At 54.2% G+C, this 18973-nt stretch overlaps 11 protein-coding genes across 11 annotated transcripts; 8 read left to right on the plus strand and 3 right to left on the minus strand.

Moving 5' to 3' along the window:
* Positions 1-634: 634 nt before the first annotated feature.
* Positions 635-1552, plus strand: tpcM (methyltransferase tpcM; the record flags this gene model as incomplete). Its single annotated transcript, XM_073763961.1, has 1 exon — positions 635-1552. The coding sequence occupies one exon, from the start codon at positions 635-637 to the stop codon at positions 1550-1552; it is 918 nt and encodes a 305-aa protein (XP_073613000.1).
* A 131-nt stretch (positions 1553-1683) lies between these two features.
* Positions 1684-2192, plus strand: BDV17DRAFT_293786 (nuclear transport factor 2 family protein; the record flags this gene model as incomplete). Its single annotated transcript, XM_073762700.1, has 2 exons — positions 1684-1890; positions 1953-2192. The coding sequence occupies 2 exons, from the start codon at positions 1684-1686 to the stop codon at positions 2190-2192; spliced, it is 447 nt and encodes a 148-aa protein (XP_073613001.1).
* A 223-nt stretch (positions 2193-2415) lies between these two features.
* tpcG (oxidoreductase tpcG) lies at positions 2416-3225 on the plus strand (the record flags this gene model as incomplete). The annotated part of the gene is made up of 1 exon (XM_073762701.1): positions 2416-3225. The coding sequence occupies one exon, from the start codon at positions 2416-2418 to the stop codon at positions 3223-3225; it is 810 nt and encodes a 269-aa protein (XP_073613002.1).
* An 83-nt stretch (positions 3226-3308) lies between these two features.
* arp2 (hydroxynaphthalene reductase arp2) lies at positions 3309-4462 on the minus strand. Its single transcript, XM_073758652.1, has one exon. It carries the CDS (start codon positions 4242-4244, stop codon positions 3447-3449), a length of 798 nt encoding a protein of 265 aa, XP_073613003.1. The 5' UTR covers positions 4245-4462; the 3' UTR covers positions 3309-3446.
* A 65-nt stretch (positions 4463-4527) lies between these two features.
* BDV17DRAFT_159708 (Scytalone dehydratase) lies at positions 4528-5198 on the plus strand. The gene is made up of 3 exons (XM_073754628.1): positions 4528-4597; positions 4671-4768; positions 4828-5198. Exons 1-3 carry the CDS (start codon positions 4561-4563, stop codon positions 5179-5181), a joined length of 489 nt encoding a protein of 162 aa, XP_073613004.1. The 5' UTR covers positions 4528-4560; the 3' UTR covers positions 5182-5198.
* Positions 5199-5992: 794 nt separating this feature from the next.
* On the plus strand, positions 5993-6592 carry BDV17DRAFT_159717 (uncharacterized protein). Its single transcript, XM_073754631.1, has one exon. It carries the CDS (start codon positions 6168-6170, stop codon positions 6468-6470), a length of 303 nt encoding a protein of 100 aa, XP_073613005.1. The 5' UTR covers positions 5993-6167; the 3' UTR covers positions 6471-6592.
* Positions 6593-7813, minus strand: BDV17DRAFT_159716 (SDR family NAD(P)-dependent oxidoreductase). The gene has a single exon (XM_073754630.1). The coding sequence runs from the start codon at positions 7486-7488 to the stop codon at positions 6715-6717; it is 774 nt and encodes a 257-aa protein (XP_073613006.1). The 5' UTR covers positions 7489-7813; the 3' UTR covers positions 6593-6714.
* On the plus strand, positions 7814-8944 carry BDV17DRAFT_159715 (DUF917 domain-containing protein). Its single transcript, XM_073754629.1, has one exon. The coding sequence runs from the start codon at positions 8140-8142 to the stop codon at positions 8752-8754; it is 615 nt and encodes a 204-aa protein (XP_073613007.1). The 5' UTR covers positions 7814-8139; the 3' UTR covers positions 8755-8944.
* Positions 8945-9021: 77 nt separating this feature from the next.
* On the minus strand, positions 9022-10105 carry BDV17DRAFT_293792 (uncharacterized protein; the record flags this gene model as incomplete). The annotated part of the gene is made up of 4 exons (XM_073762702.1): positions 9022-9275; positions 9562-9713; positions 9758-9813; positions 9887-10105. The coding sequence occupies 4 exons, from the start codon at positions 10103-10105 to the stop codon at positions 9022-9024; spliced, it is 681 nt and encodes a 226-aa protein (XP_073613008.1).
* A 2467-nt stretch (positions 10106-12572) lies between these two features.
* bgt2 (GPI-anchored beta-1,3-endoglucanase EglC) lies at positions 12573-14506 on the plus strand. Its single transcript, XM_073754633.1, has 4 exons — positions 12573-12870; positions 12920-13874; positions 14133-14222; positions 14389-14506. Exons 1-3 carry the CDS (start codon positions 12673-12675, stop codon positions 14165-14167), a joined length of 1188 nt encoding a protein of 395 aa, XP_073613009.1. The 5' UTR covers positions 12573-12672; the 3' UTR covers positions 14168-14222; positions 14389-14506.
* Positions 14507-14558: 52 nt separating this feature from the next.
* Positions 14559-17785, plus strand: BDV17DRAFT_159763 (polysaccharide lyase family 26 protein). The gene has a single exon (XM_073754632.1). The coding sequence runs from the start codon at positions 14679-14681 to the stop codon at positions 17496-17498; it is 2820 nt and encodes a 939-aa protein (XP_073613010.1). The 5' UTR covers positions 14559-14678; the 3' UTR covers positions 17499-17785.
* The last annotated feature ends 1188 nt before the right edge of the window (positions 17786-18973 follow it).

The following is an 18973-nucleotide window of genomic DNA, read 5'->3' on the forward strand; positions in this document are numbered from 1 at the left end:
TGGAGCTATATAGTTTGGGGCTACGCTTTCGAGCTGATTGACAAATTACGTCCGTATATTCATGAAATGGTGATAGTGATGATACTAGCAGATATCTAAATTACTTTTGCCATTACTTTGCAAGAGTTATTTAATGGTTTTATGATTTGTTATGTGGTAGTTATTAAGGGTCACTTAATGGGTCTTGACATTCTTTGACATTCCGTGTACGACGATGCCCCTGTTCTAGGGGCCATATCAGGATTCAACCTTTTACCGCATTATCTACAGGACTACGAGGTCGTAGTTCAGACCAGTCTACTTCCCATTTTCACTGAGATGATGGACGGAGACTAATCCAGAGTGGATTCAGTTACGCCGACGCGCTTTATCCCGCCTGGACGTCAATATCCCGAACAAATGTCCCGACGAACGAAACGGTTTCTCGCCCCTATGCGATGGATATAAACCCTAATGCATTATAGGGCTGGCTCGGGTCCTCGGGTGGATTCTCACACTGAGCTTCACGGTGATTTTGAAGTATTATTGAACCAGCCATACTGCACAGCTTCTACCATGCTTGTCCGCCTCGTTTAATCCACATCTCATCTCTACAATGGCCACTACTGTGGTGGCAACCTCACAACCGCCCGGCATGGACACGTCCAACCGGATCTTCGCCCAGGATGACAAATTCTGGGACAACTATTCGCGCGGCCGACCCCAAGTGCCGGATACCTTCTGGGACCGCATCTGGGCCTTCCACGAGTCCAAAGGCGGCGTTTTCGACACCGTCCACGACGTCGGCGCGGGGAACGGTCCCTACGCCCAGCGACTACGCTCTCGCTTTGCCAATGTCATAGTGTCCGACATTGTAGCCGACAACATTCGCCTCGCCCAGGACCGCCTCCGGGGCCAGTCCGGATTTGCCTTCCGCACCGCCGCGCTGGAGGACGCCGACGACATCCCCGCCGGCAGCATGGACATGGTCTTTGCGGCGAACGTGATGCATTTTGCCGAGCCGCAGCACGATGCAATGGCGACGATCGCGCGCCAGCTGCGGTCAGGGGGCACGTTTGTGGCGGCGCTGTTTGGGCCAGCTCGCTTTCGCAATGCAAAAGTGCAGGATCTGTGGGAGCGGCTCAGTCACCAGGGGGGCAGGGAGCTGCTCCGCGTGTCTGAGGATCCGGACCAGGTGGTCAAGGTCATGGCGCGGACGCAGGACCGGTACAATGTCGCGCCGCTTGACCGGGCGCTGTTTGGCGATGAGGTCCGCATCCATGTGAATATGGAGCATGGGGGCATTCAAGGCATGTTGCCCCCGGAATTCGCGCACCGGAATCAAGAGCCGGATTACGGCGCGGGCGACCATGAGTCGCATGAGGAAATGGAGGGATGGACCTTTGAAACGGACCTGCAGGGGGTCACGGAGCATTTTTGCTCCTTTCCCTTCATTTCGCGGTTTCCGGACGCTTTGGCGGACTTGTTCCAGGAGTTGAACGAGTTGGTGGCTGGCGGGAAGACTGTTGAGGGCTATTTCCCTGTCGCGATCATTTTAGCCACTAGGAAATAGACTGTTTAATTTTGGTTATAGTTATAATAGCCCGAGATATACAGACATATATAAAGTGAATGAGTATGTCCCGACGATTTGTGAACTACTTGTACTTGTCCCCTCACTCATATTGACTATATACAATCAACATGCCTGCTCCCGCCCACACCCAGAGAGACACTATTGACAAGTTCCTCACAGCATGGAAGGATGGTAACGCCCAAGGGACTCTCGATCTCTGGTCCGACGAGTTTGAGCAGCAACTGCTGCCTCACTCACTGCAACAGCCAACTCGATCCCGAAGCCACGCCGAATTCTTCTATCCTAAGCTAATGAATGGGTTGGCAAACTGGAAGGTAGGCACACATTCGTACAATTGTACAGTCCAAAGAATCAAAAGAAAATAATCGATGGCTAGCTCGACATCAAGCATATCGTCCACGACGCGGCCAACGGTACGGCCGCAGTGTATGCAACCTCGTCCGCAGACACGCCGATTCCTGAGGAGAGATGGACCAACGAATATTCCATCTTTGTGTGGCTGACCGAGGATGGACTGAAGGTGCAAAGGTTGGAGGAAATGGTGGACTCTGCATTCTATAAGCACTTCTTCCCCTTGTTCCAGAAGCATCTGGCGGAACAGGGGGGTCTCCAGTAGACACGCCTTTCATTACAGACAGATACTATGTTCTACTAGTGCATGACAGAAATCCAATCGTCCGAACTGTCACGGGAGAAATGTGCCGCCGAGTAGCGTTGTAATTGTCTAATACGCCGAGGGGGGGGGGGGTTAATATAGAAACAAGCATCAGTTCGCAGTCGAACCATCAACGTCGATACTCTCCTGTAGCAGTAGCTGAGCTGACAAGGAAAACCAAAACATGCCCTCCCCCAACATCTATGCCGTCTTGGGCTCCACGGGAAATTGTGGCACGGCACTCATCCAAAACCTCCTCCGGAATCCCGACGCCCACGTCCACGCATACTGTCGCAACCGGCCCAAGCTTCTCCGTCTCTTACCCAACCTCGGCGAGGAAAAAAGAGTCAAAATCTTCCAAGGCAGCATCCAGGACAGTGCCCTTTTGACCTCATGCCTGAGTGACTGTCGAGTGGTGTTCCTGGTTGTCTCCACCAACGACAACATCCCCAACTGTCATCTCGCCCAAGACACGGCCACGGCGGTGATTCAATCCCTCCACAACCTCAGGCAGCATACGAGCCCTGGGGACAGAAAACCACAGAAAATACCCAAGCTCGTCCTCCTGTCATCTGCGACCATCGACGACCACTTCTCCCGCCACGTCCCGTACCTCCTCCGACTGATCCTCCTCCGCTCAGCCTCGCACGTCTACAACGACCTGATCGAGACCGAAAGGATCCTTCGCGCCGAAGGGGACTGGTTGACGACGATCTTCGTCAAGCCGGGCGCGCTCTCCGTCGACATCCAGCGGGGACATGCGCTGAGCCTGACCGACGAGGACAGCCCCATGTCCTACTTGGACCTGGCGGCTGCGATGATTGAGGCCGCGGACGACGCGAATGGGAGCTACGACATGAGAGATGTGAGTGTGGTCAATGCGAACGAGAAGGCCAAGTTCCCGAGGGGCACTCCGATGTGTATCTTCATGGGGCTGCTGCGACACTTTTTTCCATTTCTGCACCCTTATCTGCCGTTGAACACGGGGCCGTAATGAATTTATTTTGTCGTGAGGTGATAGACAGACTGTATATATCGAGAAGGTCGTGGTAAGAGATGGCTACATATTATTAGGGCGAGGATTATGGATACATCAATTGGGCATTTGCAAGGACTGTGGGAAACGAACAACACGCAATGAGTGTAGTAATTTATTCCATGATTTATTCCATGTTCTCCATGGCAGAAATCCATGTCTTGATTCCAATAAAACCATCACGCCGCGCCGCCGTCCAGAGTAATGACCTTGCCATTCACCCACTCCCCCTCCTTACTCACCAGAAACCCAACCACACCAGCAATATCCTCCGGAAACCCATTCCGATGCAACGGCGACGCATGCGCCGCCATCTGCTGGCGCTCCTCGGCCGTGAACTTCTCTCCGTCGGGGATATAGTGGTGCGACACGGCGTGGAACATATCCGTCACGGTGCCCCCCGGCGCAACCCCATTGACCGTGATCTTCTTATCGCCGCAGTCCTTGGACAGAATTCGCACAAACGAGTCAATCGCCCCCTTGGAGCCTGAGTAGAGCGAGTGCCGGGGGACGCTAAAGTCCCTGGATGTGTTGGACGAAGTGAGCACGATGCGCCCGCCCTCCTGCAGCACGCGGTACGCCTCGCGGGCCACGAAGAACTGGCCGCGCGTGTTGAGGCTGAAGACGCGGTCGAACTCCTCCTCCGTCACGTCCTTGAGGTGGCCGAAGCTGACCACGCCCGAGTTGCTGACGGCGATGTCGAGCTGGCCAAAGTGCGCCACGGCAGCGTCGAAGAGATTGGCCGTCTGCGACACGTCGCGGACGTCCGCCTGGATGGAAATCGCGTCCGAGTTGAGGCGCTTGATCTCCGCCACGACCTTTTCGGCGTGTTCGGCTGAGTGGGCGTAGTTGACGACGACTTTGGCGCCCAGGCGACCAAGTTGGATGGCGATTGCTGCGCCGATGCCACGGCCTGAGCCGGTGACGAGGGCGACTTTACCGTCTAGGCGTCCGGGGATGTAGGGAGTAGTTGCCATATTGATCTAGATGTAGATGAGGATACCTGGAATGGATGATATGTCTTTTTTGGGGACGAAAAAGCCAGCCACGGCGCTTTTTTATAGATCATATATTCTGTATAATCAAGGGTCACGGAATCACGGCGTTTACCATGTCCGACTTCTTCCGACAGTATGGCAACCTTTGTCTCGGGAGGTCAGGCTCGGGACATTAGATATAGGCCGAAGCATGAATCAAGAAGGAGATAAAAGCCAAGCATGTGGCTTTTCATCTCCTCCATTGTCCAAGTGTTGACACCCTCCTCCGTCGCTGCATCCGACGCAGTCAGTAATCATGACCAAAGTCGCCTACCAGCCGCCTGCGTATGAAGGTACGTACGGATTATTTTTCTCTCCCTCACGACTGCTTCTGAACACTAACTAGCTGAATTAATTCCAATTCAGTCATCGCAGGCTGTCAACGCGCACTCTTCGAATGGGCCGAAAGCTATGACAGCAAGGACTGGGACCGCCTTGCCGAGTGCATCGCCCCAACACTGCACGTACATACTCGCCCTTGCCCGTCAGTCACACCACCAGTTACCTGACTTACTGTGAGTAGATCAATTACAGCTCCGTGATGGGCCAGGAATGGAAGTCCATGGCCGCCGACGACTTCGTCGCGCTGGCGTCGAGCCCCGATTTTCTCGGCAATGCGCGCATCAAGACGCAGCACTTGGTCGGGGCCTCAAAATGGGTGCAGACGGGAGAGGACACGGTCACAGGGTATCACCAAATGCGCGTGGCACATCAGAAGTACGGCGATGATGCGCTGACGGAGGTGTTGGTCAAGGGCCATGCGCATGGGAAGGCGACGATTCAGTACCGGAGGGTGGAGGGCGAGTGGAAGTTTGCGGGGCTGGAGCCGGATATTCGATGGAATGAGCATGATGTTGATAGAATCTTTCACGAGTAGCTATCATGAGTCTTAGCCATATGACGACGGGTGTTGTCTCCAGTCTGTTGATAGAGAGATAAATATACCTGGGCCGTAAACAACTATACGATGTAGGTTTGGGAGATTATATACCAAGGGAAACCACAGAAGAATACAAGCTCAATCCCCCCTTGACTATTTACGGTGGGAAATATAATTCTAATACCATTTTAGAACGTACGTAGTATGTGTAGCATGCTCATCATCCACTGTCTAGGTCCTATTCTACTACCCTGACAGGGACTGGAACAGTCAAATGGTCCCGCCCCCATGAACAAACCTACCGATGGATCCCAAGTACGAATCTCCACAAAGCTCTCTCGCCGTGGCACGAACCTAAGCTTGTACGGCTTCGGCCTCATCACCACCGACCGACAACGTGACCCCAGCATGGACATCCACATGCAGCAGCTCATCCTCCGGCACCACATAAAATGTACACAGGATCTGAGCAAATGCAATTTTCGCATTCTGGAAGGGGAAAAAAAAGTCTTTGCCGGGACACTCCCTTCGCCCGGCACCAAACGCGTACAGCGCCTTGCGGCCCAGTTGCGGCGCGCACATGGAAGTGCAGCACATAACCACAATAGGAGTATAGTGGCTAATGCCTCATGAATAGCGGTTTGTTGATCTGACCGTATTGATCGTGTAGCATAGCCCTAACCCGAGGTAGAGATTGCTCACTCAACCCGCACTGTGCCGAAGATCCATTTCGGCAAAAAAAAGGGGATCAAAACATCCTTTTTTTTTTCCTACATCGACGCACCCTGCGATCTCAAAATCGCATACACCTTGCAAATGTGAAACATCGTCTCGGGCATCCCTGGCGCCATCGTAAACCCCCCAGCAAGGACCGGCCGAAAGGCGTCGTCGCACGCCTCGTTGGGCCCGACTTGCATGGGCTGGTAGGTACTGTCGGCCTTGGGCCCCAGCCTCACCTGGAGTAACGAGCTTGAGGATTGCTAATGCCCTCTCCACGCGCGCAATCAGCCCCGGCCACGTTTTCTTGGGCTGAGAGGCCGCTACAGTTCGTCTCCGTCTCGATATTGTCCCACGATACGAGCTCCTGGTCCGTCATCAAGGCCTCGACGAGACGCACGGGGTGTCAGGTGGCGATGCGGACCTGGAGGACCAGCGGGTACATGTCCAGGGCGAGCCGGACGGAGGAGAATGTGGCCACGTCCGGACTGTGTCGAGGCTACCTAGAGGATGCGGAGGAGAAATTCGAGGGTTTTGGTGTAGTAGCTGATTCTGATGTCGTTGAATGAAAATGGGGGCCAGTGCGAATGAAGAGTGAGTTCTTGTTCTTTGATGTGCAGTAAAGTAATTTTGGACGGGGGTGCTGCTCTCCATATGTTCATGTATATACAAAGTGTGCGCTAGGTATATTGAGAGACGCCCATCGGAAAGCACAGAAAGAATTGTCCCGAGCAAAGTAATAGACTGTTATGCATGCCCTATGCTGCGGTAAGCATGAAATACATACGGTGACAGAAGTGATACCTGGCTCAGTCACTGCACCAGCACTCCTCCACTCGAGTTGATACTCGTGCCCGTAATGTTCGAATCCCTCAGCAGGTAAATAAATGCCTCCGCCACCTCCTCCGGTGTGCCAACCTTGCCCAAGAGAAGTGTCGAAGCATAGAACTCCTTCGTGCCCCTGCGCTGCTCCGGCGTCTCCCCCCAAATCTCCGTCTCCGTCGGGCCAGGATGCACAACATTGACCCTCAGCGGAGCCAAATCCAACGCCAGCGCGCGCGTCAGCCCATTAAGCCCGGTCGCGTACGCCGCTCCAGCCGGCCACCCCTTGATGGGCTTCTCGGCGAGCCTGCCGCCGCAAAACACCACGCTCGATGTGTAGCTCGGCTTGAGGAACCGCGGGGCGAGTTTGGCGACTAGGATAGGCGCGATGAGTATAAGCTGGGCCTGGCCGAAGAGGTAGTCGCGGTCGGTGCGGGCAAGGGGCCGCGTTGCCGGTTGGCCGGCCGTGACGACGATGTGGTCGAGGAGCTCGGAGCCGTCGGCCGTGATGTCGGCCAAGAGCCGTTCGAGGCGCTGCTCGACATCCGGCTGGGCGAGGTCAATGATGAAGCCCCTGATGTGCGCGTCGGGGACTGTCGCTGAGGACTGGGATTTGATCCTGGCGACGGCGTTGGCTACGCGTGCGGGGTTGGACGACGCGATGGACACGCGGACGCCTTGCTCCGCGGCGAGTCGGGCGACGGCGGCGCCAATGCCGGACGAGCCGCCAATGACGAGGAGAGATTGACCAGAAATCGAGGGCATAGTGGTGATGCGGGATGATATGATGAGGTTTCGGTTGCAGAAGGCCGGCACATATACGTTTCTCTACCTCTATCTTGACATGATTTGTAATTCCTGCCTGCGTTTTCGGCCTTGTTTGTCAACCGTGGGATGGATGAATAATTGCCCCGAGTGATGCAGTCCTGGGCAAGCTATTGGTCGGCGACGTTGGACGAGCGATGGCCAGCATCACGAGCTGCATGCATAAAATAACGACATGCGTATGTTACTTTCCGGTAGGTGGCCCCACATGGCATCGCATGCGACGGTCTAGAAGCGAGGTCGTCCTGCCCGCCATGCGCAGGCCAGGCTGCAATCAGGCCGGCAGCTTGGCGAGGATAGGGATCTCATCGACAATGAAAGACCCCGGCTTGGATATCTTGCTGAGTAGTTGTGTGCTGCGAATGGCAGTGCGTACGTCTTCGTTCTCCCAGCTATCTACCCGGAAGCCATAGCAACTAGTCACCAAGATGCTGAAGAAGTAGTACCGCACATGCCAGTAGAATTGCTGCTCGTCCTTGTCGTTGAAGACGAAGTCATACGGGAGCTGTTTGGTCTCAATATCCTTCGCACGCGGTCGACAATTTGGGTGTCGCGGCAAGCCTAGGGGTGCTTTGCGTCGATGCTGATTATATGGGCCGCGCCTATCCCATGATCTGGCAGGTCACGCGGAATGTGTATGGTACGCCCCGTAGAGAGGCTCGGGTTCCAATGACCATTGCTAGCGGTGACGGCTCTTTTGTCACAATGACAGTATCACGGACAAACAGATTGGTCGATAAGATCCTGCGAGCCTCTTGCGTGGAAACGGGATGTCGTGCTGGAAATGCTGGGCCACCCATGTCCTCCAAAATCGTCCGTGAACAGGCGATCACAAATACAGTCTCTCTCGCGTGGTGGATAGGTCGGGCAATCGCTTTGGAGAGGAACATCGCTGACAGGGCGAGCCAGATTATCGATGAAGTCGGTGGTCCTGAGAGCGCAGCGATCTTGGGTCAAGGGAAGATCACGAGCGTTGAACGGGTGCTCAAGACTGGGCACACTTACAGCGTGCTGGAGGTAGACGGCAGTCTGAATGACGGAACCAAGGCTGCTCTCAAAGTACCCTTCAAGGACGAAAATGCATTTGTCGAGGCGCTTCTGCCAACTGGCGAATCCAGGATTCTCGCGTCAGTACCTGATCTGATTGCCGTCCTTGACGTGGAGACAGGAGCTGGGCTGGGTACCCAGAATACAAGTACGGCTTGAGGGTGATGACCATTGTCATTGCGGCGTCTCCGCGGTGGACTGATACCTAAAGGGCAATGGCTATAGGGGGTCCTGGGTCCATGGGATTTGAGAACATCAAATATGTGCCCATTGGGAAATATAGCCAGCCGCGAAGCTTAATTGACGCATTCGCGAACTGAACTTGCAACTACATAGAGTCGTGCCTCAGTGTTCGATAGAATAGACGAGTAACTAGGGTATTGCTCTGCGACCATGATGAATGTTACGAAGAGCCGGCTCAAAGCATCAGATGTTTTGTAGTCCGCCCATTCCATTTCGCATGATATGCGCTGCATGTTGGAAGAAGGAATCAATGCGAAAAGCAACCGGTCGTAAAAGGGCGAGAGACGCATCATCATCTACCCATTCCCGTAGGCGCTGAAGTGATCCATGAAAGCTCCTGAACAATTCAGAGGCGACATGCACTTTCTCCGGGGTTGGAGCCAAGAGAAACAGGTAGATAAGAAAATTGCCGCACAGGGTGAGTTGTGATCCGGCATCTGGGTTAGTTAGCATGGTTAAACTTTGGCTAGGAAAAACGTACGGCCGCCCCAAAAAGTGTGCAAGCATTCCCGAGTATTCTTTTCCATGAAGAGAGTAAGTTTCGAAACTCTTTTACGGCTTGGACAAAGTATCGGCAAAGAGGCGAGCACTGGTCAGACTTCGCGGGCAACCGGGCGGGACTCTTCGAAGCGCGGAAGAGAAGCGTTTGGACAGCGAAGTAGGCCAGATGTAGCGGTGCTATGCTGGTGAGCTTAGATATTCCGCGTAGACATGATGCCATACCATTGTTGCGGAAGACTGGGTTTCCCTGGTATGCCATCGTGACGCAGTTCGGGACCATGGACGACCAGATTTCGAGATCCCGTCGAATGCTAAGGAGCTTGGCCTCTCTTGTTTGAGGCTGAGTGATGGTGCGTTGGTAGCTAGAATCAAGGCTATATGAATTAGCGAAGAAATACATCATGAACAGCAGACCTACAAGAACGAGTCAATGAGCTCGTGCAAAATATGGCTGAGTTTGACCATCTCCAGGAACTAGATGCCACGTTGACGCATCTCGGTGCAATCCGATCATCTGCGCGCAAGACACAATTCGAGAGGAGAATACCCAGGTTCGTGGTGTTTCAATGGTTGCGTTGTCTGGCGGTCGCTCATACAACAGAAGCAAACATGCTTGTATTCCCCAAAGATTCGGTGCATGAAGTTCCCGTTGCAGAGCCGACTGGGCCGCTTCAAACAAATTATGCTGGTCAAACGTCAACGATCCCTCTACGTCGGGATCGTGCTTCCAGAAGGTTGAGCCGAAGCCGTATACAGCTCCGCGCATCGAGGCAGGAATTTTAAACCTATCTTCTGCGAAGGCCTTTAGGAAACGCACTTTGGAAAGCACGCAACAAATGGGATGAACATGCTTGAAGTACAATCGAACCAGGGTTGCGACGCGGGAAGAGACCTTGTTTCCAATTTGTCGGATAATCTGAGCTTTGCATGATCATCTTCCGGCTGGAACTCGTCCATCAATAGGTTAAAGTGAACAGGGAATGCAGTCGCTTCCGCATCGCCAGCGGTAGCTTGTACCACGTCGGCACTGATGCTATCCCTCTCGTTCGTGATGACGGACCGAAAGAAAGCCAATAGATATGTATCCTATTGCCCAGATAGGCCAATGGACGCCGTTCGATTCTCGTTGTCCTCGAGCGTGGCCCATCGCTTAGAGGCGACGTCGGAGTGTAACCAGGTGAAGGCTGCGAAGCTGTTTCGGCCGGATTGCTGGGTGTGGCTATATCCGTCAACGAACGACCGAGATCAGCGCCAGTGTCTACCGAAGGCGATAGGAAGGACGGGCTGGTGCAGCTTGTATCAGCGATGGTACTATCTGTCGGATCATCGGGTTCGGCTATCTCTCGCGAGCCAGAAGCATGTCGCGCCCCACGGCCCATCGGTGTATCTGCACGCCTGACCTTTTGATTGACAGTATCGGCCTGTATATAATAAGGTTAGGCATCAGTCTAGGGCAAAGGCGAAGTCGCGTACATGGAGGAACAGTCTCAATAATGCAGGCGGTCTTTCGCCGACGGCACGCGTCACAGGGAGGGTTCTTGCGGCTTCTCCATTGTCGAGCGGCGCCAAACTTGGTCTTGATCTTGAAATTACGTCGCCTCTGGGTGGTAGGTAGCTCCATAGCAAGGTAATAGAATCGACGGCATCATTTTTGCAGTGCAGAGCAGTCAAGAAGAGAGATGGAGAGTTGGAGAGTTGCAGTGTTATCAAAGGCACACCAGTCCATTTTGGGATTAGTGTCACGGCAAGACCTGTTGCTCCTTGCGGTCACGTGCACCCGGGCTCTGACAGTTGAGAGCACAGAGCACGATTCAAGAGAGACGCGGCATTAAAGATAAGGCAAAGATAGATTCCCTCGGGCAGTTAGTTATACAGCAAAACGAACAAACGGCAATCCCGAAGCCAATGCGGTCTTACAAACGCAGCGTCCGGTTCCCCCCACGGCACAGGCCAAACGGACGATCCTTGGACATGGACGGCATCGGGTAGTTACGTAGAGAGAAAACAGTTCTTTTTAATGAAGATTAAGAGCCACCTTGAACATGCGTCTGCTTCTAAGTCAAGATCGGTCACTAGTTGCGACCATTCGCTTCCCTTTTTCGTCAAGCTATGAAGCGCATACTGTATCCACATGGAGATTAGCTGCGACAGAATATATATTTCCGCCTGTTGGACTTATATCATGAATTGGAAAGATAACCTGTCCATTAGATACCCTAAGCGCTTATAAGTAATAATGGAACATCTAAGACCTTTCTCTAAATAGCAAATGCCTGCGGACTAGCTACTGATTGACGATTGAGTTGGCTTTTCTAAGGCTTGTTCCTGGGATGAGGATCCTGAATCTTCAGGCACCATCAGGCATCAAGGTACTGAATCTGGGCGGCACAAAATATTTGTGCAGTGTGCTACATAATGCATATAATTGTGCCACTGGTCGTCGCACCTTCCTCTTCCGGGAGTCCTGAGCCACACTGCAGGAAAGAACGATGGGTCCTTGAATAATGCGGCAAGTGCTACCCCGGTCTCCCACCTCAACGTATCCTTGTGGCATAGGAAGGAACAGAGTCGCCGTCGATACCCCATAGTGCTACGAGACATACGACTGTCCTCCGTAAACCCAGGCCTTCCGGGTCCGGGGAGAGGAAAAGGGGAAAGGGACGTCATGTGACGTGGCTGGAATCCGATCGAGACAGCGGCATGACGTCAGCCAAGGACGCCTTGCGGGAAGCAAAAGGGAAAAGGGGAGTGGCGAACCCACAGTGTGGCTGAAATTAGAAGCAGGGCAGACCGAGTAAGACAGCAATAATATGCCCAATATTAGGGGGTAATAAGCTGATGATGAGCTGGCCCAGAGTACAGTTCACCTGTATGACTTGTACCTACATACCCCTGCAGAGAGACGGTGTGCCGCTTTGCAGTGAAGTGATGGTTACTCTGTAGTTACTACTGTAGTAACAGCAAAGCGCAGCATGAATCCGTCGACTCTTTGAGGGCCACAACCAACCAGGAACCATCGTTGCTTGTTGTACCACGGCTCGGCAGATCTGGCTAAGCACGCACTAGGAAGGCCCGCGGGCAGACCTTGAAAGTCATCTTGGGAAATTGATCGAATTGATCTATCTTTAGGCATTCGGCACTCGGGTCAACGCGGCCATCTCCACTGCGAGTCTAGACTCTGGGTCTAGTTCCCTGCAAGTGGCCCTCACAATCTGCTCATCTTTCTCTTCCTTCAAAAGCAGTCGCTCCCTCTTCTCTTTGCTCCCCATTCTCACCACGCTCCTTTTGAAACCACTATACTTTCTTTTAATTCATCCCTTCACACTCGCTACAATGTTTTCCAAGTCACAGATTCTCGCTCTCGCTCTTTCCCTCGCCTCTGCTGAGGCCGCCTCCAAGGGCTTCAACTACGGCGCTGCTAAGCCTGATGGCAGCGTCAAGGTCCAGGCCGACTTCCAGGCCGAATTCCAGACGGCCAAGAACCTCGAGGGTGCCTCTGGCTTCAACAGTGCCCGTCTCTACACCATGATTGTAAGCTCCATCACCTATATCAGAGCCGGACAAGACTGACCTCTCCCAGCAAGGACAAGGCAGCACCCCCATCTCCGCCATTCCCGCCGCCATCGCCGAGGACACCACCCTTCTGCTCGGTCTCTGGGCCTCTGGTGGCAACATGGACAACGAGATTGCCGCCCTCAAGGCGGCTATCGAGCAATACGGCGAGGAGTTCGCCAAGCTCGTCGTCGGTATCTCCGTCGGGAGCGAAGACCTCTACCGCAACTCTGAGATCGGCGTCCAGGCCAACGCCGGCATCGGTATCGGGCCCGAGGAGCTCGTCGGCTACATCAAGCGTGTCCGTGAGGCCATCGCCGGCACCGCCCTGAGCGGCGCCTCCATCGGTCACGTCGACACCTGGAACTCCTGGACCAACGGCTCCAACTCTGCCGTTGTCGACGCCGTCGACTGGCTTGGTTTCGACGGATACCCTTTCTTCCAGAACACCATGGCCAACTCCATCGACGACGCCAAGGCTCTTTTCGATGAGTCCGTGCAAAAGACCAAGTCTGCTGCTAAGGGCAAGGACGTCTGGATCACCGAGGCCGGTTGGCCTGTTTCCGGCGACCAGCAGAACCTTGCTGTCGCCTCTATTGAGAACGCTAAGCAGTTCTGGGATGAGGTCGGCTGCCCTCTCTTCGACGAGGTCAACACCTGGTGGTACATCCTCCAGGACGCTGCCGGCGCTTCCACCCCAAACCCCAGCTTCGGTATTGTCGGAAACGAGCTCACCACCAAGCCCCTCTTCGACCTGACCTGTTCTGCTAAGAAGTCCAAGTCCGAGTCTGGCTCCACCTCCAGCGAGGGTGCCTCTGCCTCTGCCACCGGTTCTGCCTCTGGCTCCGGCTCCGGCTCTGCTTCCCACCAGTCCTCTGGCTTCAGCTCCGCCACCAAGTCCGCTGGTGCTACTCCCCGCCCCTCCAGCTCCTCCGGCCTCGGTCACGGTGGCTCTCTCGGTTCCTCCGGCTCCTTCGGCAGCGGCCACTACGCCGGCTCCTCCAGCAGCGTGATCGTTTCCTTCTCTGGTATCCCCACTGCCACCCCCTCCGCTGGTGCTGGTAGCGGTTCTTCTGGTTCCGGTTCTGGCTCCTCCGGCTCTGATGCTGGCGCTACTGGCTCTGGTGCTGGTGCTGGCTCTTCCACCGGTGCCTCCGACGAGTCGACATCCAGCACCAACCCCGACTCTCCCAACTTCACCGGTGCTGGCTCCCGCCTGTCCGGCTCGATCTTCGGCGCAGCCATCCTTGTCGCTGCCCTCGCGGTTGCTCTCTAGATTCTAGATTTAGCATGGCGCAGTAATGGAAACGGGATAAATAGGGTGTATTTTAGTAATTACATTTGAGATTTATTATCTTCGTTTCTGTCATTCCTCCTTCACTTACTGTAAAAGTGGCAGTGTTGCCCGCCGGAAATTTCCCCAATCGTCTCCACCAATAATGACACCATCTGCCATTCTTCTTGCTTGATCGTCGGCACAACTAACACAAATTACAGTTAATCTCGCGTCAATATACCCCGACGAATCGCCGAAACCGCAGAACATGCAATATGATGTGCTTCGGCGATTCCTTCTCAAGAAAGTGTAGTTCCTGCAGCTACTGCGCTATTGCGGGGGAATGGCTTGTTTATGACGGAGCTCGGGGGATCAAGTTGTTTTTCTTGGTTAATTGAGGGATGACATGATCGCGTCGGGTGAATTGTATAAAGGCTTGCGGTTTCTCTTTCGATTGAAGTGAGTTGGTCTGCGGACTTGAGATTACTTGGAGTTCTCTCTTGGCAACAAGATGTTGCCGTCTCTCCAACTCGTCCTCGGGGTTCTTCCCCTCATCCCGGGCGCCCTCTCTATGCCTGGATCCTCCACCTCCAATCTGAACACAAGGTCCACCTCCGACTCGATCCCAGTGACCTGGCTCGGCAGCACCCCCTCCTACACAGCCGGAACAACCTTCGGTCTCCCCTGGCCAAAGGGCAAGTACACCTTCAACAACACCGCCTTCAGCATCGCTGGCGTGCCGCTGCAGTCCTGGGTGAATGGGTACTGGGCTGACGGATCAATCAAGTGGACGGGGCATGCGATTCCTTCTATTGAGGACAGCGTTGAAGATGGGTATACTGTTGATGTTACGTCGGGAGCCGGAGCTGGAGCGGGATATGCGCGACGGGCTGGGAGCAACAGCAACAGTACTGGCGTGAAGGTCACCGAAAGCAGAGAAGGCGTCACGATAAACACGGGCAAAATCACCGTTTCGTTCCCAAAGAGCGGCAGTAGTCTCGTTGGCGAGATCACAACATCCTCAGGGCAGATCGTCGGCACGGACGGGAAATTGGTACTGCATACCCAGTCGGGCGTCGCGGAGGATGTCGCCTCGCGATCGAATGCGTCAATAACGTACTCGAACTTCGAGAGTAAGATCGACAACGTCACTGTCAGCAAAGAGAATAGCGTGCGCGCACTGGTTACCGTCACCGGAACACACGCACCAACCGGCGAAACAACCCACGACGCCTGGCTCCGCTTCGTCGTGCGGTTCTACCTGTACGCGAACTCCGACGCGGTGCGCATAGTGCATAGTATTGTGTTTGACGGCGACGCAGAGTCCGACTTCATCTCGGGTCTGGGAATCCGCTTCTCTGTCCCGCTGGAGGGCGAAGAGCTTTATAACCGACACGTGCGCATCCCCGGTGAAGAAGGCGGATTCTTGCATGAGGCCGTCAAGGGGATTACCGGGCTGCGACGAGACCCAGGCGAGGAAGTGCGCAGCGCTCAGGTTGCGGGCAAGGTCCTACCGTCTGAAGATACATGGGATACGCGCGTTACGACGCGCCTTCACTGGATCCCTAACTGGAACGACTATAAACTCTCGCAGCTGAGCCCTGATGGATTCACGATTGCGAAGCGCACACAGCCGGGGCAGGGGTGGATTCATATTCCTGGGGGAACGCGGTCTCACGGCTTGACGTACCTCGGCGGGGCGACGAAGGGAGGGCTCGCGCTTGGCTTGCGCGATTTCTGGAAGAGGTTTCCCACGGGCGTTGAGATTTCTAATGCCGCTGGTGACGTTGGCAGCGTTACGGTATGGCTGTATAGTCCTGATGCGCAGCCGTTGGATCTTCGCCCGTTCCATGATGGGCTTGGACAAGAGACGTACGAGGAGCAGCTTGATGCGCTGGAAATCACATATGAAGATTACGAGCCTGGCTTCAACACTCCATACGGCATTGCACGGACGAGCGAAGTCTACCTGTATGCCTTTGACTCGACGCCAGAGAGCGATTACCTCGCGGCCCTGAGTGACCACACCAACAACCCGCCCGTCCTCATCCCTGGACCCGAGTACATCCACGAAACAAACGCCCTAGGCTCCTACTGGAATCTACCAGCGGGGTCAAACACAAACAACAAAGCCGCCACAATCGAATCCCACCTCGAATTTTTGGTATCCTACTACGAAGACCAAGTCTCCTCCCGCAAATGGTACGGCTTCCTCGACTACGGCGACTACATGCACACGTACGACGAAGATAGACATATCTGGCGGTACGACGTAGGCGGGTACGCGTGGGACAATTCCGAGCTATCGCCGGACCTCTTCCTCTGGCAGCAGTTCCTGCGCACCGGCCGCGAGGACGTCTACCGCCTCGCCGAGGCACTGACCCGGCACACGGGCGAAGTCGACGTCTACCATATAGGCGACTGGAAGGGGCTCGGGACGCGGCATGGTGTCCAGCACTGGGCGGACTCCGCGAAGCAAGTCCGCATCACGCAGCCGCAGTATAGGAAGTACTTCTATTACCTCTCTGGTGGTGATGAGCGCGTTGGCGAACTATTAGAGGAAGCACTAGACACGGATAAAACATACGAAGTCCTCGATCCGAACCGCAAGGTTCGCGAAGACGGTTGGACCCCCACACCCGGCCAACCGGCAACCATCTCCCTAGGCACAGACTGGGCCGGTCTCGCCGGAGGGTGGCTAATAGAGTGGGAGCGCCGCGGCCCCAGATGGCAGGAAGCACGGTACAAACTAACCAACACAGCGCGCGGCATCGCAAACCTCACAAACGGCTTCGTGACAGGGTCCGGATTATACTCTACAACCAACGGCAGTCTCACTCCACCACCAGCCGACCTAAACAACGCAGGCCTCGTCTCCGTCTCCCACCTCAACGCCGTCTTCGGCCTCCCCGAAGTCGTCGACGAACTCCTCACGTATTGGGGAAATGACGCCCCCGACCGCTTCCGCGACGCCTGGCTAGACTATACATACTATTACTCGGCCACCGCTGAAGAACAAGAATCCCGCTACGGCGAGTCCTTCGGAAATCTGAATCTCATTCAGGGACACAGTCGGCTTACCGCGTACTGGGCGCGTGAGAACGATAATGGCACTATTGCCGAGCGCGCGTGGGATGAATTCTATAATAACAATGATGGGTTCACGGCTGATGAGGAATGGGCTCCTGTCGAGGTTAATGGGAGCAGTGTGCTTGTTCCGGTTCAAGAGGCGACGTTTGTTAGTACGAATGCGTTTGCGCAGTATGGGCTTGCGGCGATTCAGAATCTGGCTCTTGTTGGGGATGCCCTTGAGGGGAGTCCGTATCCTTGATTTGCGATCTTGTCTGGCGCCAGGGCCGAACTTTGAGATGGATGGTCTGTTGAGATATATATGGTTGGTGGATGGATGGGCGGAGGAGGGATGTGCATATATTAGGCTTACCTGTACATACCAATCGTTAGTAAGATCTCTTTTGTCTCGCGTATAATATATCTGGGATAGGTAGTCAGATTATTAGATTGCTTTGTCAGTTGAAATAATGATGTTCCTACTTCATAGAGCGTCGATAGGTTTGGGTTGAAGTTGCACACATATATACCCACCCTACTGTACTCGCCTCAACGAACGCCGTCAGATAGGGTCTATCATTAATTGAAGGTTACGATATAAGTACTCTAAAGGAGATAGATCATCCATGAGTAGGCCTATTTACCCCCTAGCACCCGCGTACTGAGACTGCGCTTCAAAAAGTACAGCAAACGATAAACAGGCTTTGTCTCCTGTATATACCAGACCCTCTATCCATCTATCTACCGATCTATTCATCACTATTCGGTCCATTCAACATAACCAAGTCCTGGGTCCTCGACGAAAAGCACTCATGCCCCCTGCACTCGCTGCACAGGCCTAAACGTCAACACCGGCCCCCTCTTCATCCCAAAAACATGATCATAAACCTGATACTGGCGGGATCCGTCCTCCCAAAGCTCCCACCCTCAGAGCCCCCACCTACTCTACCCTCCGGACTGTCGGGGAGTTTGAAATCGTAGCTGAAAATTGCCATTGCGAGTGTGGAGGCGACTTCCAGCCACGCAATATTCTGTATTCCGGCAAGGGGATCGTCAGAGAAGGCTAGTATAAGCCCGCCGGTGGCTTGATCTCGGTGTAAAAGGGCGCAAGTCCATGCGTCATCCTCGGGAAGAGACGGTAGGGAGTCGGCAGGGTCAGAAAGTGTTTCCCTGTCGTGATTCCGGGGGTGATTTGTCCGCCAAATGCAGAGACCCAGTCCATACCAGCCAGCTGCGTAGCCGACGCGTAGCCGCCGCGTAGAGAGTGGTAGATACAATAGAACCAGGAACGTCTACCAAACGTGACGCCAGGGTTTCGTTCCAAGCGCCAGGAACTAGTCTGTTCAGTCGATTGAGCTCGCTTTGAAGGACTTGACGGAAGATGTTTCAACTGCTTACTTGGGGTTGTGAGGCTGCGATTGTGTAGTAGACGACAGGGGAGGTGAATACATGAGGGGCACTTGATTCTCAGGTTTTGTGAATTGTCCTGTCTTGAGTATGCATACGCATATTTCCTTTATTGATATTATCGTACATTTTTACCAATTGATATCACTGTTGGGCTTCACTCTCAACATGGCTGGAGAATCCTGTAACATGATCGGCGCCTCATTTTTGAGGTATAATGATAGCCCAGCCTGACGAGTGCCACCGTGGCTATCACCCCAGACAGACTGAGCCCAGAAGCATTCGGCGAACGTTAGCGAAAGTCCTCTGTGGAAGAGGATTCTGTTATAA

Source organism: Aspergillus undulatus, assembly GCF_047715775.1.
Source record: "Aspergillus undulatus strain CBS 261.88 unplaced genomic scaffold BDV17scaffold_45, whole genome shotgun sequence".
Taxonomy (NCBI): Eukaryota; Fungi; Ascomycota; class Eurotiomycetes; order Eurotiales; family Aspergillaceae; genus Aspergillus; species Aspergillus undulatus.